We start from the raw sequence: 17,105 nt of genomic DNA on the forward strand, positions 1-17,105 counted from the left end.
CCGCCTCCCACTCTCTCCCTGTTTATTTCAAAACCCCCTTCCCCTCCCCCTTTTCTGATGAAGGGTCTAGGCCCGAAACGTCAGCCTTTCTGCTCCTATGATGCTGCTTGGCCTGCTGTGTTCATCCAGCCCTGCACCTTGTTGTCTCTGATTTTGACACTGAATTGGGGTTTGATCTGTAGTGATCTACCTCTTCAGATGCAGTTTGAAGGTCTCCTCACTGGAGCAAGGTAACTTCTCTAATTTCTGACGATGGCAGGGCGAAGCACCGATTAGTTGATATCTTTATTTCTGGTATTGCACTGTGGGCAGAAATGGCTGCGGCATCAGTCTACCTAAGCAAAACTTGAGTGCTTCATTGCAGGAACCCCGGAATGTTTCGGATGTGATTCAATGAAACCCTATTTTTAATAAATGTATGCCCCTTATTTTCTTAAGGTGAACCTTAAGCTTTTTTATCAACATGGTAGCTTTATGTCATTCACTCCGGTGTTAATTACAGCATCCTCTATCTACATAATTTACTGAGAATTCATCCTCAGGGAGTCAGGCACACGCTGGGAGAGCAAGACGGAGTGTGGGGTGGGGAGTGTGGTGGGTGCTGGTTGGTCGTCTGATCATGAAGCAAGTGGGTGAATGAACAATGATTGCAGGGAGCACAACAACAGAACTGAGTGGCCAACAGATCTTGTAAATAACGGAGTAGAATCCAGGAGATGCCTATCCCAGGAAGTGGACTCAAGATAAAAATGCAGGTCCCTAGGTGAAAACTTGCACCTCCCAAGCAATGGATATGTCATGCCATGTAGGAAATTCAGGAGATTCTTTGGAATCAAGAACCAGTGAAACCACTTACCCAAGACAACATGGCACAGAAAGAGGCCACAGCCTCACCAGTATTAATGCTCCACTTGAGCCTCCACCCAGCCTTTTACATCTATCTTCACTGGAGAAACCATCTACCCCCTTTTCCCTCAACTGCTGGTACTAGCTTCCATCTGTACCATGCACTGCAAGTACTCACTGAAAAAGATTCTGGGACTGTATCAGTCTTGAGCTAACCCACACGGGATTCAACAGAAGGAAGTGACACATAAAGAGGCCATTCGTTCCATGACATCTGTAGTGATCAAAGCAAAAAGCTATCCAGCCTCATCCCTCATTCCAGCTTTGGATCCCTCACTCTGTTTGTGACAGCATTTCAATAGAAGAGTCAAGTGTTTCTTTTTATAAAAGAAGAAGAGGGTTTCAGCCTCCATAATTCTTTCAGGGAGGGAGATATAGATGAGACCCTCTGGCTGAACAAAACCTACACTTCTACACTCTTCTACCATTGACCACAAATCAAGAACCCAGTAGTTACAGACTTCAAAAGGTCCTTCATATTCACTGTATTTAAGCCCTTCATAACTTTAGACACTCCAATCTTAATAGAAAGTGCCATGTGGAACTGCTAAGTCTAATATGAGCAGTCCCATAGTCCCAGAAGACCATAGGATTGTTCTCGCATTAGGGAGAGATGACTGGTGCTGGTTTAACTTGAGGGTCACTACATCTCTTATGAAGGGAGGGGTTGAGAAGGTGGGATCTTGACAGCAATCTCAAATGTAATACATCCACAATGGCTGGTCTAGTGAATGACTTAATGCAACAGGAACCTCTGGACAGGAGCAGAGATCTCTTATTTAATGCCAATGTCAATGAAGGACTTATTTCCACCCCTAGTCCAACAACATTCACCAAACAGACACAGTCTCACGCTGTAGCACTTGTGTCGAGATTGAGTGGGGGGAGAAAATCGGTTAGCTCAGTTGGTTGGATGGCTGGTTCACAATGCAGACTGATGCCAACAGTGTTGGTTCAGTTCCCTCACTGGTTAAGTCTGACATCAAGGTCTCACCTTCTCAACCTCAACTGAAGCATGGTGAATGAGGTTAAGACACCCACTGGCGGTCTCTCTCCCCCCGCCCCCCATGAGAGATCAGTGCTAAAGTCATCTGGGACAAGGACAGCTCTACCTTTAAGCATCAAGTGCATTACACTCTCCAGGTAATTGTGCTCAGTCAACATCCCTCGCTATTCAGTGACCAAGGAATCAAACACTTGCACCAACCATTCAACAGACGCTCAGTTGGCTTTTTGCTTTTTCCCATTTCATCGTCAAACCTATGGAAGTTCCCATGCACACACTGTACAAACATGACAGAAAGGCCACACCGTTTATGACCCGTCGTCCTGGGAACGGATGCCGGACGATGAATTGTATCACGTGACATGATGGGAGCTCATGATTGGTGTTTTCAAACTTTTGGCGGTACAGTAGCTCTGTGGCACGTGTCCACCGGGAAACGGTTTTCTGCAACGGGTTTTTCCATGAAATGGGGCAGCTAATCTCCACGACCCCCTGTCACCCCCACCCCACAAAAAGAAAGGAAAACCAAACAGCGAGTCCCGATGAGGTCAGTACCTTGGAGATGAGTTCGTCGTGGTTGGCGAGGTGGGCTCGACAGTGGATGCAGCTGTAGGTCCTGTGGCAGCTCGGCAGGTAGGCCTGGAAAGTCTTGGATCGCGTCATTTTCACCATGGGGGCCACCGGACGCAGCGCGAACTCCGGGCTGCTCCACGACGCGCCGAGGCAGGTCGGTTCACACGGGAAACACTGGAAGACGCAGGTGAAGGCCGTGGTGCGGCGGGCGGGCGGTGTGGCGGGGTTCCACACACTGCTGGACACCGGGGCGGCGGGGGCGGGGAAGAAGGGGCAAGGCCACTGGCCTTAAAGACGGGTTGGGGGGGGGGGTGGTGTAGGGGAAAGAAGGGGGATGGGGCTGGAGAGCGGGGCCGGCCAGAGGACAGGCGTCTACCTCAGCGAACCTGGCACAGAGAAGAATCATTCGTTAGTGTTGTTAAAGTCAGATAGCAATCACTTTGGCCCCTAGCTCCGGCAGGAACGTGCGAAACAGGGCTGGGAGGCGGCCATTCAGCACCCCCCCCCCCAATCTCGTCCATCATACGGCGAGATTACGCCTGCTGTCCAAACTCTCACTCTGCCCGCGTCTCAATTTTCTTAGCGTCAAGGATCGTGGCCTCAAATGAGCAGCCAGCCGTCCTCGTAATGAATTTCAGAGAGGAAATCTGTCCTTATCTCATTCCTAAATGGCCGAGCCCTTGTCCTGAAGCAGTGACCTAACCCTAGTTTTCGAATCTCCACTGGAAGGTGGGAAGCTCTGAGCCTTCCTCTGGTCAAGTCTCGAAATTTGTGTACTGTATTCTTCAGTCTCATTTTTCAAAGCTTGTGATCTCAGGGCTAGTTAGAGGTAATAGCCATGACTGGGATTCAACAAAGGAAAATTCACCTTAACTTGAATTTCAAACAGCACAACGTACAGCTTTACCTCTTAGACACACATCTGGTATTTTTTTTGTTGTATAATACTAGCGTGAAGGACTGATGGGCACAGCCGAGTGAGCCCCTGGTGACAGGAATAGTTTGAAGGCAGCAAGCGGTTCAAGTGGTTTGTGTAATTGGTTTAGACTAACTGTTGGTTGGTGGGGTGGGGTGCGAAGAGAAGAAACATCAGTGGGAATAAGAGGTGTGGGACTATGTTTGACGAAGAGGGCTCGGTTGGAAGAGCATTTCACTGAAAATCTAAAACGTCCTCGGGTGCAATCCTGGATATTGGAAAGAGATTTGGGACTGATTTGATATCTTATTTTTTTACTTCATTCATGGCACAAGCACCCAAGGGAATGAGGAAACATTTTATTTAGAAAGAAGAAACAGCATAGCAAGTGGTTAAGATCCTGAATGTGCTGCAAAAGTGGGGTAGATGCAGCTTCAATCATGGCTTTCAAAAGGGCATTGGATAATTATCTGGAGGAAGAAAGTTAGACTGCAGGAAAAAAGGGAGGTGAACATAACTATGTGAAATGTCCTTTCAGAAAAGTAACATGATGGGTTGAATGGCCTCAATGTATGCTGTTCATGGTTATACATGACAGGATTCCTGTTGTCCTTCTATCTTGAAAGGTTTCAGAATAGGAGTTGGATTTTTAAGACATACCGCTTTTAAAATAGTGACCATTACTGATACTAGATTTATTATTTCAGAGTTTTCCAAATCACCTAAATTGAAATACAGTACCCTCAGCTGTCTAGATGGGATTCAAACAGGTATCTGGATCTTTAAACCAGTGACATAATCACTATTTCCCTCCCTCCTTCCCTTACCCATCCTTTTCTGGGCCACTTTAGTTTTAAAGTGACAGCTCCCAGGCTACAAACATATTACATATCTATTGCAACACATTTCATTACCTCCAATCTCAACAGGACAAAAAGTCATCCTCTACAGCTGTTCAGTTCTGTTGCAGAGATTGAAGAAATGCAAATCAGACGTGGATTCAAAGTACCCATTTCTCTCTCTCTCCCTCCCTCCCTCCTTCCTTCCTTCTCCACAGCCTGTACCTACAGTCAACAGAATCCCTACAGTGAAGACGACAGCTATCCTGCCCCTAGAGTCTGGAGACCCTCCGAAGAACATACCACCCAGACCCCCAGAGTGACCCCCAGAGTAACCCCCTAAACCTATGTCTACCATGGCTAATCCACCTAGCCTACTCATCCCTGAACACTATGGACAGTTTCAGCACGGCCAATCCACCTGACCCACACATCTTTGGACTGTGGGAAGAAACTGGAGCACCTGGGAGAAACCCATGCAGACGTGGGGAGAATGTGCAAACTTCACGCAGAGAGCTGCCCAAGGCTGAAATTGAACTGAAGTCCCTGGTGCTATGAGGCAGCAGTGCTAACCACTGTGCTGTCTGCCTCTATCCACCTTCTTAAAACAAACTATTTAGAAGGGAGAACAGCAAACATTTTCTGCAAATCAACAGTATGATCCTTAAACAAAAGATAGATCTGGTGTTAACTGAAGGAAAGTTACTGGTTTGGACACCAGACAGCACTCCCTTGATTTTCAACCAACAGTACAGTAGGATCTTTCATACCCACCTAAGAGAGCAGATGGAATCAGGTTTTAATGGCTCATCTGAAAGACAGCACCTCCAACAATGCCACAGTCCCTCAGCACTGCATTGGAGGTGTAAGCCTGGATAATGTGCTCAGTTCTCTGGTTAGGATCTGAAGCCATGACCTTCTGACTCAGGCAGGATTGCTACCAGCTGAGATAAAGCTAACACAACTAATTAAATCTTACAGCTGGAGACTACTTTCCCTGTGGGATATTTAGAAACTGTTTTTGTTTAGAAATTGCAACTGCAATTAATTTTCAAGTGAAACAGAGGACTTGCCCCAGCTTACCAATATTAAGCTTTTGAAGAGGACCACCAACTCTTAAAGCTGATTTTTTAAAAATTCTATCATAGAATGTAGGTGTCACTGGCTGGGTCAGCATTTATTGTCCACACTTAATTACCCAGGAGAGGGTGGTGAGACGACCTCCTGAAATACTGCACTCATTGTGGTGCAAGAACATCGGGAGGACGTTCCATTGAAGGAACAGCAATATATTCCCAAGTCAGGATGGGACAAGTTTTCATGGCGAACTTGGGGGTGGTAGTGGTCCTCTTTGTGCTGCACTTGTTCTTCTTGGCTGTAGGGATTATTGATTAGAAAGGTGCTATCAGAGGAGCCTTGGTGAATTGCTGCACTGCATTTTGTATCTGTACGTACAGCTGTCACTGTGCATCAGTAAAACTGAAGCAAACATATGCCTTGAATTAAAAACTGATCAGTTCAAGCTTCAATAAAGTTTGGAATTACTGAAGAAACTGACAAGAAGTTACTAACCTTTTATTTTAAAGAGGACATCTTTCTTGTATGGACTTCCCTGTGACAGATGTTGAAATTTGAAGTTGCTACTTTTTAAAATAAGCTCACCCAGCTAGATTACCATACTTCCAATGTATTTTATAAACCATATCTCAACCCTGCTAATTCAAAAATGATCCAGGGAAAGGGCAAGGAAATAGGGGAAAAACAGAATTCCATCTGAAGGCGTGAGCTGAATGGCCTCCTTCTGTGCTGAAGACAAAACTAGACATTAAGGGCTCTTCTTGCCCAGTGGTATGTTCCTGCCTGAGTTTCAAGACCTACCTGCTCCAGGGGTGTGAAATAACATCTATGATCAGGTTGATTAGGAAAATATCAAAAACAGGACTGAGAGCCAGCTCTTATGGTAAATGATACAACAACCTTGTACTCGATGTACATCTGTCAGGCAGTACTGAGATTGTCTGGCAAGTGCAACATTGAAGGATAAGATGGGGGTGGTGGGCCACAATGGTGTTAGCATCAGGATATTTGACATACAAGTTCTGTGTAAAAGACAGAATGCGAGAGTTAGGTGACAACCTTGGCTAAGTGATCTCTAAAACAGGAAGTTGTGGTTTAAACTCCTGCTCCAGGACTTGAACACATCTTACCCAACACTGTACATGGAGTGTGCGCCAAGGCATGGGAGGTGTCAAATCTCTGGAATTATATCAAATGTTAAACCCATCTGCCCTCTTAGGCAGATACAAAAACATTCCATGGAGTTTTGAGGAAGTGCAAAGGAGTTCTCTTAAGTGTCGAAACAAATCAACGCTTCAAGGAAAGCGCTGTGGGGCCTTGCTGCACACATATTTGGTTACTGTAATTTCTACACTAATACAAGACAAAGGATTGTAAATCTGGAACTCTCTTCCCTCACCCCAAAAATAGTTTGAGGCTTTGGTCATGGTAAGTTGACTATTTCGAAGCTGAAGAGGCTGGATCATTAAGTACATTTGAGGCTGAGATGGACAGATTTAAGTCCGTATGGGAATCAAGGGTTATGGAAAAATGTGGTTAAAAAGGTGCCATAGAAATACAAAGTCTTTCTTTCCAAAGCATTGGAGATGCTATGTAATAATTGCTGCCAGACATTGTTTCACTAGCATCATGGCCTCAACAAGTGTCAATTATTAAACTTGCTGCTTAATAATTAATACTTGAATCTTTACAAAAAAGGGAAGGGGACATAAAAGTGCTTCAGTAACAAACTATATATACAAGGGATCCCATTCACTGGCTGTTTAATGATGTGAATCTGTAGCAGTTGCAAAAGGGAGCCTCAGCATGTCTCCACCTCCCTACAGAATGAGCCCTTTGAACTAATCCACAAAGCAGACAAGGTCAGGAAGGTGCAGGGCTGGATGAACACATGCCAAGCAGCATCACAGGAGCAGAAAGGCTGACGTTTCGGGCCTAGACCCTTCATCAGAAAAGGGGGAGGGGAAGGGGGTTCTGAAATAAATAGGGAGAGAGTGAGAGGTGGATAGAAGATGGAAAGAAGAGAGGATAGGTGGAGAGGAAACAAACAGGTCGAAGAGGCGGGGATGGAGCCAGTAAAGGTGAGTGTAGGTGGGGAGTTAGGGAGGGGATAGGTCAGTCCAGGGAGGATGGACAGGTCATGGGGGCGGGATGAGGCTAGTAGTTGGGAGATGGGGGTGCGGCTTGAGGTGGGAGGAGGGGATAGGTGGGAGGAAGAACAGGTTAGGGAGGCGGGGACGAGCTGGATTGGTTTTGGGATGTGGTAGGGGGAGGGGAGATTCTGAAGCTTGTGAAATCCACATTGATGCCATTGTGCTGCAGGGTTCCCAAGTGGAATATGAGTTGCTGTTCCTGCAACCTTTGGGTGGCATCGTTGTGGCATTGCAGGAGGCCCAGGATGGACATGTCATCTGAGGAATGGGAGGGGGAGTTGAAATGGTTCGCGACTGGGAGGTGCAGTTGTTTATTGCGAACCGAGCGTAGGTGTTCTGCAAAGCGGTCCCTGAGCCTCCGCTTGGTTTCCCTGATGTAGAGGTAGCCGGTCAGGAAGGGTACTTTTATTGGAATGATGCATCTGTTTCCTCTGGGCAGGCAGGGCTGAGTGTTGGTGGGATGAAGACAGAATCCAGTGCAGGGTGGAATGGGTTCGGTGGCAGGGTAATAACCTTAATATTACAGCTAGCCATTCAAGGTAAGATCAGACCACACAATTTCACAAAAGGGTCATGGAAGTCTGGAACTCTTCACTTGTCGAAAGGTTACTGAGGTTGGGGAAGATCAACCAACCACCATAATTATAGGCAGAGTCATTAATTATATTCAATTATAGCCAGGGAGTCAAGGATTATGGGGAAAGCCAGGAAGTGGGGTCAAGGATCAAATCAACCAAGATAATAATTAATTGGCAGAGCAGACTCCATGGGCTGCATAGCCTACTTCTGCTTCCACATCTCATGATAGAAATTGCCTTCAACTGTTTGCACATCACTGGGCTCCTAGGATATGCTGGAGATTCTGTAGCACAAGTGGTCATGTCACTCACTATTACTTGAGGCCTGACTACAAACGTAGTGCAAAATCAGTTCAATTCAGTCCCCATCTCTGCATTCCCCCATCCCAGTAGTAACCTGAAGAATTTGAATTCAGCTTTTAAACATCTGGGAACAAATATGAAACAGAATTGGCAACAGCAAGTTCACCATTGTCAGGCTATTGTAAATATGACTGAGTCACTAATATCCTTTAAGGCAGGGAAATTCATTGACAAGGAAGGGAGGGGTTGGGGGGATTGTTCTGCAAAGCCCATTTACAGTAAGATCAGTTTTTAATGAGAACACACAAGGAGCCTCTGAGCAAACCCCTCTCCCACATTATTACAATCATTGATAAAAATCAAAAACAGAAGGATCACAATACAATAGCCACCAGATTTCTCTTTCTGGAAAAGAAAGATGTTCCTGATCAATACTTCAGTCATTGGCCCTTCACTTCTACAAAGAAGAGTAGTGCAAACCCAAATTCCAACCCCAGATTAATGATCTGTGGCAAAAAAAATAGGAAGTGATTGAGAAACTCAGCAGGACTGGCAGTATCTGCGGAGAGAGAAACACAATTAACAGAATCTAATAAGACTCTTCTTCAGACAATGGTGTTCTGAGAATTAGGTTCAAATCCCATCAAGATGGATGGTGAAATTTGAATTCAGTAAAAATTGGACATTTCTAGTCATTCCTCCATATCTGCAAGGGCAGGGTTCTAAGAACCTCCCTGTTGAAATTTATGAGTGCGGAGCTCATTAAAAATAAAAAAGTTAAAATGATTTAAAAATATCATGAATGCAATTTTTGCCTGTGAATGTTTTTTGTTATTTAATTTTTAGCATGGATAGGCAAATTCACGATTTGAGATTCCGTGGTCACAGGATTTACTTTTACTGTAAGCAGCTAGCCTGATGGCAACCATGTAACTGTTGTCACATGTTACAAAAACACATCTCGTTCACTAATGTCATCTAGGGAAGGAAATCTGATGTCCTTACCCAGTCTGATCTACATGTAATTCCAAACCCACTGCAATGTGGTTGACTTAACTGCCATCTCTAATTAGGGATGGGCAATAAATACGGATCTGGCCAATGTCACCCACATCCAATGAATGAGTAATAAAAATTTCCCTGGAAGTACCTACACAAAAATCATTATTCAGAACACCATCAGCAACCAGGGGCTGCAGCAGTTTAGGAAGAACTTCCTCCACCCGCTTCCTAGGGCCATGAAGTGTCGAGGATCGCTGCCAACCTTTCCACCAAGACACATCCCCCAGATGTACATGATCAATGCAGGAGAAAAAGTGAGGAAGTGCAACATGGAAGGTGATGGCACATTGGAGCACAAAAAGGAACATTCAGCCAGGTCACTGCTGGTCTATATCCAACTCCATCCATCTGTATTCCCCCAAACCCCTGCTGAACTAAAACAAAAACAAATTCAGTTTTCAAATTTGCATTATCCTTCACTCAATGAGATTGTGGGTGATCTAATAATCCTCAACTCCCCTTTTCTACCACATACCAATAATCCTTGATTCCCTTCCAGATTGAAAATCTGTCTGTCTGTCTGTAACAGCTGTGAATATACTTAAATGACCCAGCCTTAAAAGCCCTCTGTAGTTAAGAATTGCTAATGATGGAATTGCTTATCGGTAGTCACTCATCTGTCTTAAACATACAGCCTCTTACTCGGATTATGCTTTCTGGTCCTGGTCTCTCCAAAGAGAAGCAGCCTGCTGCATCCACGATGTCAAGTCCACAAACAATTTTACATATTTCAATAAAGATCGCCTCACTATTCTGAACTCTTAATGAGTACAAGCCAAACATATTCAAAACCTCAAGAGAGTCCCTGATTGCATCCAATGTTAGTACTTCCTTGAAGGAAGCAACAGAGTTAATGTTTCAGGTCTGGTGACCCTTCCTCAACTGTTCTAAGGGAGGGTCACTGGACACCAAACGTTAACTGTTTTTTCCTTCACAGGTGCTGCCAGACCTGCTGAGCTTTTCCAGCAACTTTGTTTTTGTTCCTGATTTACAGCATCTGCAGTTCTTTTGGTTTTTAGTTCGTACTTCCTTTCCTTAGTTAAGGAAAGAAAAACTATTCAAAGTATTCCAGGTATGGTCTAATTAATACTTTGTATTATTTTAGCAAGATTTCTCTATTTTCATATTCTGTTCCTTTTGAAATAGAGGGCCTACATTCCATTTGCCTCCTCTGTTACATGCTGAATTTGCATGCTAGCATTTCATGATTTATGAATGAGGACTCCAAAGCCCTTCTTTCTGCAGTCATTCTCCATTTAAGTAATATCCAGCATTTCTATTTTTCCTGCCAAAGTACATAACCTCACATTTTGTCCAAGGTACATTCCATTTAACAAGTCTCCCCCCACCCCCCCACTCATTTAACTTGTCCATATCCCTCTGTAGACTGTCAGCACACACCTTCCTAGCTACTTCTGTCATCGCAAACTTGGCGATAAAACATTGACTTTTGCCATCCAAGTCATTAATATATTGTAACTAGTTGTGGCTCCAGCAATCCACTAGCTATAGGGCAACAGAGATCATATCTATGTCAAAGATTGCCTTCGACAATTTTCACACATCATAAACATCAAAAGATGCAGGGTTAGTGCTAGAAAATGGTGCTAAAGTGGTGGTCAGTCCTTATCTCAAATGAAGGATGGAGCAGGTTCCAAAGGTTGTTTGGCCTCCCCCTGCTCTTATCTCGAGTTCCATTTTAATCTTCTATACTCAACCTTATCAACACAATAAGGCCTCAAATTAACCCTTAAAGCCACAACAAAGCCTAGCCCAAATTCTCACACCGCAATAATTCAGCAAATTCGCATCACCATCCTGCAGACATTCGTGTGAATTCGTCTAGCGCATTTTTTTTAAAAAAGGGAAGTTAAGCCTTTCAACAATCTATTTGTTTAAGAGGGGAAATGTTGCATTGCTGATGCTCCTTGCAAATCAGCTATCCTGCTTTTAAACACACAAAATGACTAGATTGCAGAGGAGATTTTTTTTTAAATAAAGCTGAGGTCAGAGTGATGGTGGCTAGGCTCCTGCTGCTGCCTCTCGAATGCACCAGATCCTGACGTGGTGCGAACTTGTTCCCAGCGTGATTGACAGGTCCCCAGTCTCCCCTAGCGCTCCACCCCCTCCGCAGTGTTGGTAAACACTGGTCACATGACCTCCTGACGTCACGTCCAGCAAAATGTGAGAAAAATTTGCTCTTTTTAAAAGAAAATGCCCTTTCTCAGAGCATGAGCAGAGGATGAGGTGCAAGGAGCCAGACCAGGACCACAAAAGGGAATGGTTGAGTTGGGAAAAGGGGTAACAGCTAACCAGGATCATAAGTGGGGAAAGGGGGTTGGGTGCAATCCAGCTGACCAGGAAGGATGGGGGGGGGGGGTGGGGTGGGGTGGGGTGTGTGGTGTGTAAAGTAGTAGTGGCGGAAGAACTCCAGCTGACCAGGACCCCGGGAGGGAATGGCCTATCATCTTTTTTGGGGTGCAACAGGGGTGGAGAGCAACAGCTGTGTGTCTTCAAACAAGAGTGTAAAGGAATATTGTCTATTAAATGAACTGTCACCACCACCTCATTTATTTTCTGCATCATGCAGACCCCCTTTTAAATTGTAATGCATTTCTATAAATGCAAAGGAAAACAATGTTTTAAAGGTCCTGACTGCACATCTGATTTAAATATAAAGTCCAGAACCTTCCTTGTAACCCGCAGATCACTGAAGCCTTCCTCCCAGCGCTGATTTTGGAGAAGTCAAGTCAGTAAATATTTATATATTAGAACGCAGTTCAACAAAATTGTATGAAAAATTAAGATGCAAACGCTTTCATTTTCTTTGTTCTGATCACTCTCAAGCCCTGTAGGAAGGAAAAACTGTTGCATGTGGAGACAGCGTGTCAATGGGGAACAAAAGAACTCAGGAACAAGGGATAAACTGGCCCAAGGGAAAAAAAGGGTTCAGTAATTATAATCATCATCCAAGCCAAGCCACAGGCTGGTTTCAAACAGAACATTAATGTCAGTTCAGAAAGCAGGGTAGACCACTGCAGCAAATGAACCCTCACCAGAGGAAAAAAGGAATTTAATCATTATTAAATCAAGTTGACCTGCCAATTAAATCTGATTACCCCGCCTCTGGGAGGCTTTGTTTCATTTTTCTTTGAGAGAACCTAAAGGACGACCGGGTGTGGGGGGCGGTAAGTAATATATTCAAGAGGATAAGCCTCTCTTAACCCCCAACCAAAACTTTGCCACTATACAAGTTCAGAGCGAGCAAAATACAAAACAAAAATCCCTGAAGCTAGCACGTTGTTCTTCCAATGCACCAAGTGCCAGCGACCACTGCCTCCTGCCAACAGCACCCCCCTACCTTCAACAGTAAAAAAACCCAACGCAGCCCCTGACACACATGGTATTATTATTTTGCATCACTGCAACATTGCAGTCTGGAGTTCCTCTTGCATCTAGCACAAAAAATAAACCGCAAACATCCTGTTTCAATAAAAAAAAAAGCAATCTGGAGAAAAAGCAACACAATAGGAAATGTTGCATTTTTGGTTAAGCGAAATGTCAAGTGCATTTTTTTGTTAAAAAAATCATCTTACCTTAAAACATAAAATTATACACTCCTCTATTATTTGTACCTATCAATTCGCGTCTTCCCCCTCCCCACAACACGGGTTGTCTTGCTTTTGTTTTTTCACTGCTTTTTTTAAAAAGCTTATGTTTATAGTCTGCTTCCCTCTCTGTCTGTCTTCAGCTGAAGAATGGCAACAGCTGGGAGCCCAGCTCTTTTGTACAGTCTAGTACATCCTACCCTGCTGCCCAGTGACTGATGGCACGCCTGACCAATAATAAGCAGGTCGAGTCCCAGCAACATGGTCGCCATTGGTCGGGTCCTTAGTACCGGAATCCGGCGACCGCGGCCAATGAGCGCGCTCAGGAGGCGGTGTGGGGGCGAGTCCAAGGGAGGTTCAAGGTAGATTGCGGCGCGGGAGGCCCAGTCAGCCAATCAGTGCGCAGCAGGCGTGTAGCCAAGTTGGGAGTGGAGTGGGGGGGGGGACAGAGTTATTGGAGCTGTATCAAGATACAGGGATAATGGCAGGAAATTCCACTTCTGGGAGCAAAATGCAGACTTGATTTCGTTTGCAAACTATACAATCCCTTTTCTTCAATCCTATCTTAAAATGCTGCAATGTCCTTACATTTTGCAAAGAAATTTGCCTTCGTTTTCAAACTATATAATCCCTCTCCTTAAAACACCCATCTCAAAAAATGCAGCAGTGTCTTACATTCTGTAAAAAAACAAATTTGCTTCAATTTCCAAAGTATATTATCCCTCTTCTTTAACCCCCATCTGTCAACAAATGTTGCAACGGCCCTTACAATTTACAAGAAAAATACAAATTTGCTTTTATTTCCAAACTATAAATCGCTCTCCAACCCCATCTCACAATAAATGCTGCAATGCCCTTAGATTTGTAAAAGAAATAACAGGCTTGCTTTCATTTGCAGACGACCCCTCATTTTGCAAAGAAATACAGACTTGCTTTCATTTTACAATTTATATAATCCCCAGCCCATCTCAAAGTAAATGATGCAGTGTCCTTAGATTTGTTGTTTTTCTGAAGAAGGCTCCCAACCTGAATTGTCAACTTTCCTGCTCCTCTGATGCTGCCTGGCCTGCTGTGTTCCTCCAACTCCATATTGTGTTATCTCAAAGTAAATGGTGCAGTGTCCTTAGATTTGTAGAACAAAACAGACTTGCTTTCATTTCTGAACTGTATAACCTCTTTCCTCCAACCCCATTTCAAAACAAATGCTGCAATGCCCTTACGATTGTGTGAATTCCAAACTATATCAATCCTCTTTCCCAACCCCATCTCAATATTAATTTAAGGCCTTCAGCCATACTACATTTAGGGAGGCAGGAGGTGAGAGGCGATGGCCTAGTGGTATTATCACTGCACTGTTAATCCAGAGACCCAGATAACGTTCTGGGGACTCGGGTCCGAGTCCCACTATGGCAGATGATGGAATTTGAATTCTGTAAATATCTGGAATTAAGAATCTAATGATGACTGTGAATCCATTGCTGATTGTGGGGAAAAACCCATCTGGTTCACTAATGTCCTTTAGGGAAGAAAATTGCCATTCTTACCTGGTCTGGCCTACATGTGACTCCAGACCCACAGCAATGTGGTTGACTCTTAACTGCCCAGAGGCCAATTAGGGAATGGGCAATATATGCTGCCAAGCCAGAGACGCCCTTATCCCATGAATGAATAAAGGAGAGACCATATACTGAAGAACCAGCCCTGCAATCCAGGCTGTATGCCTGGTAAGGAATGTACAGTGTGAATATCCAGATTATTAAAATTGGCATCTCAGAATGGCAAAATGTTGACTTTTATTGCACTTTCTGTTGCTCCATTTGAAATGTTTTACTGTTGGGCTCTATCTCTGAAAGTACTTTTGGGAATGTAGCAGTTTAAGAAGGCAGCTCACTGCCACCTTCTTAAGGGCAATTAGTGATGGCCAATAAATGCTAGCCCAGCCAGCAATGCCCATATTCAATGAGTGAATAAAGAAATATCAAGTGTATAGAAGTTGTATTTGTGCACCTCAGAGTGGAACAATCCGTATTGAGAAAAGTTTAATTTTATTGCATTTTCTGAAATATGCTAGTTTAAATGTTTTGCCCTTAGGCTATATTCCTGACATGCAATGTATATTGTGAATATCAATAGTACACAATTGTGCTCAGGCACCTCAGAGTGGACCATGAAAAGGGGAGAAACGTTGCATTTTCGGTAATTTTCTGTTGAAATGCTTTGCAATGTAGTTTTACAACTTTTAAGGGGGGGTGATAGGAGTTTTATGTGCTCTTTCTGACTACCTAACTTTGCCTCTCCACATTCCTGGCACAGTCTCTCGATGGGGTCTGTCTTTTCTCCATTGCTGATAAGAGTGGACCTTTTCCCATACATTGGCAGCCTCCATTTGACAAAAGCAGACATAGACACCAAAATTCATCATCATCTCCAATGTGTTAGTTCAGCCTCTGAGGAAAAGAAAATTTGAGAACCAGGATCTCAAATCTGAGGTAAAAGCAATTTGCTGGAGATCTGAAATTTTTAGAAAAGCAAAAGGTGCTGTAGAAAATCAGCAGATCTGGCAGCATCTGTGGAGAGAGAAAAAGATTTAACGTTTTGAGTCCAGTATGACTGTTCTGAAGATCAGTTATATTGGGCATAGTCATTTTGGACTTGAAAGTTTAATTCGGTTCCCATCTTGATAGATACTGCCTGTTTCTGTCTCCATGTTTTTACTCAAACCTGAAGCAAAGGTCAGGGCTTACCAAGCAACAATGCCTTTATATAGTGCCTTTGCAAACAGTACTTTGCATTCACAGATCACTTCTTTCAACAAAAACCTCTATTTACATCACATCCTTAACTGCAATGATTTAAATTCACATAGTTCATTTAAGAACTTGAACTTAAATAGTATCTTTTGCAACAACAACTTGCACTTCTATAGTGTCTTTAACAACAACTTGCATCTTCTTAGTAAAAACTGAAATAACTGCAGATACTGTAAATCAGGAACAAAAACAGAAGTTGTTGGAAAAGCTTAGCAGGTCTGGTAGCATCTGTGAAGAAAAATAAGAGGTAACACACTTGGGAACTCTGCAGCCCAATGGTATCAATGTGGATTTCACAAGTTTCAAAATCTCCCCTCCCCCCACCGCATCCCAAAACCAGTCCAGCTCGTCCCTGCCTCCCTAACCTGTTCTTCCTCCCACCTATCCCCTCCTCCCACCTCAAGCCGCACCTCCCTCTCCTACCGACCAACCTCATCCCGCCCCCTTGACCTGTCCGTCCTCCCTGGACTGACCTATCCCCTTCCTAACTCCCTACCTACACTCACCTTTCCTGGCCCCATCCCCGCCTCTTCGACCTGTTTGTTTCCTCTCCACCTATCCTCTCCTCTATCCCTCTTCTATCCGCCTCCCACTCTCTCCCTATTTATTTCAAAACCCCCTTCCCCTCCCTCTTTTCTGATGAAGGGTCTAGGCCCGAAACGTCAGCCTCTCTGCTCCTATGATGCTGCTTGGCCTGCTGTGTTCATCCAGCCCTGCACCTTGTTGTCTCGGATTCTCCAGCATCTGCAGTTCCTACTATCTCTATCTATCATTCACTTTCCTTCTCTCCTTTGTCTATCAAAAATCTATCCACTCAGTCTCCAGGCTCCACTACCTTCTGGGGTAGACAATACCACACACTGATGATCCTCTGAAAAAAAAGTTTCATTTTTGTCTTACGTACAAATTAGGAGGAGTAGGCCATTCAGCCCCATAGTCCTGCTCCAATTTGATAGGAGACATTCAACAAGTCATATAAGAGCCAAATACTGCAGATGGTGGAAATCTGAAATAAACACAAAGAATACTGGAGAAAATGTGTGGGAATTTTTTTTAATGGTTTCAACAGAGGCTCCAATACCTTTCAGTTCTGAAGAAGTCATACTATACTCAATATGTTAGTTATGTTTCTCTGTCCACAGATGCTGCCAGAGCCTCTGAATTTCTCCAGCATTCTCTGGATTCATAAGTCATGGCAAAGCTGATTACTCCACATTCCCCTGAAGACCTTTCTCATCAAGAATTTATCTACCTCTACATTAGAAATATTTAGA

The 17,105-nt window shown here is 44.0% G+C and overlaps 1 protein-coding gene across 2 annotated transcripts in view; it reads right to left on the reverse strand.

Moving 5' to 3' along the window:
- The window catches only part of LOC109929391 (protein yippee-like 2), a 59,435-nt gene extending 46,230 nt beyond the window's left edge, over window positions 1-13,205 (reverse strand). Inside the window, exons 1-2 of one of the 2 annotated variants that reach the window (XM_048612617.1) lie at window positions 13,010-13,205; window positions 2,468-2,871 (exon numbers count right to left, since the gene is read on the reverse strand). In XM_048612617.1, coding sequence (XP_048468574.1) covers window positions 2,468-2,584 — 117 coding nt within the window. In that variant the 5' untranslated portion in view covers window positions 2,585-2,871; window positions 13,010-13,205. Of the gene's footprint in view, window positions 1-2,467; window positions 2,872-5,014; window positions 5,185-13,009 lie in introns of those variants that run through there. The other variant, XM_048612618.1, reaches the window with a different exon arrangement.
- Window positions 13,206-17,105: the final 3,900 nt, after the last annotated feature.

This window comes from Rhincodon typus, chromosome 26, assembly GCF_021869965.1.
Source record: "Rhincodon typus isolate 14 chromosome 26, sRhiTyp1.1, whole genome shotgun sequence".
Classification (NCBI taxonomy): Eukaryota; Metazoa; Chordata; class Chondrichthyes; order Orectolobiformes; family Rhincodontidae; genus Rhincodon; species Rhincodon typus.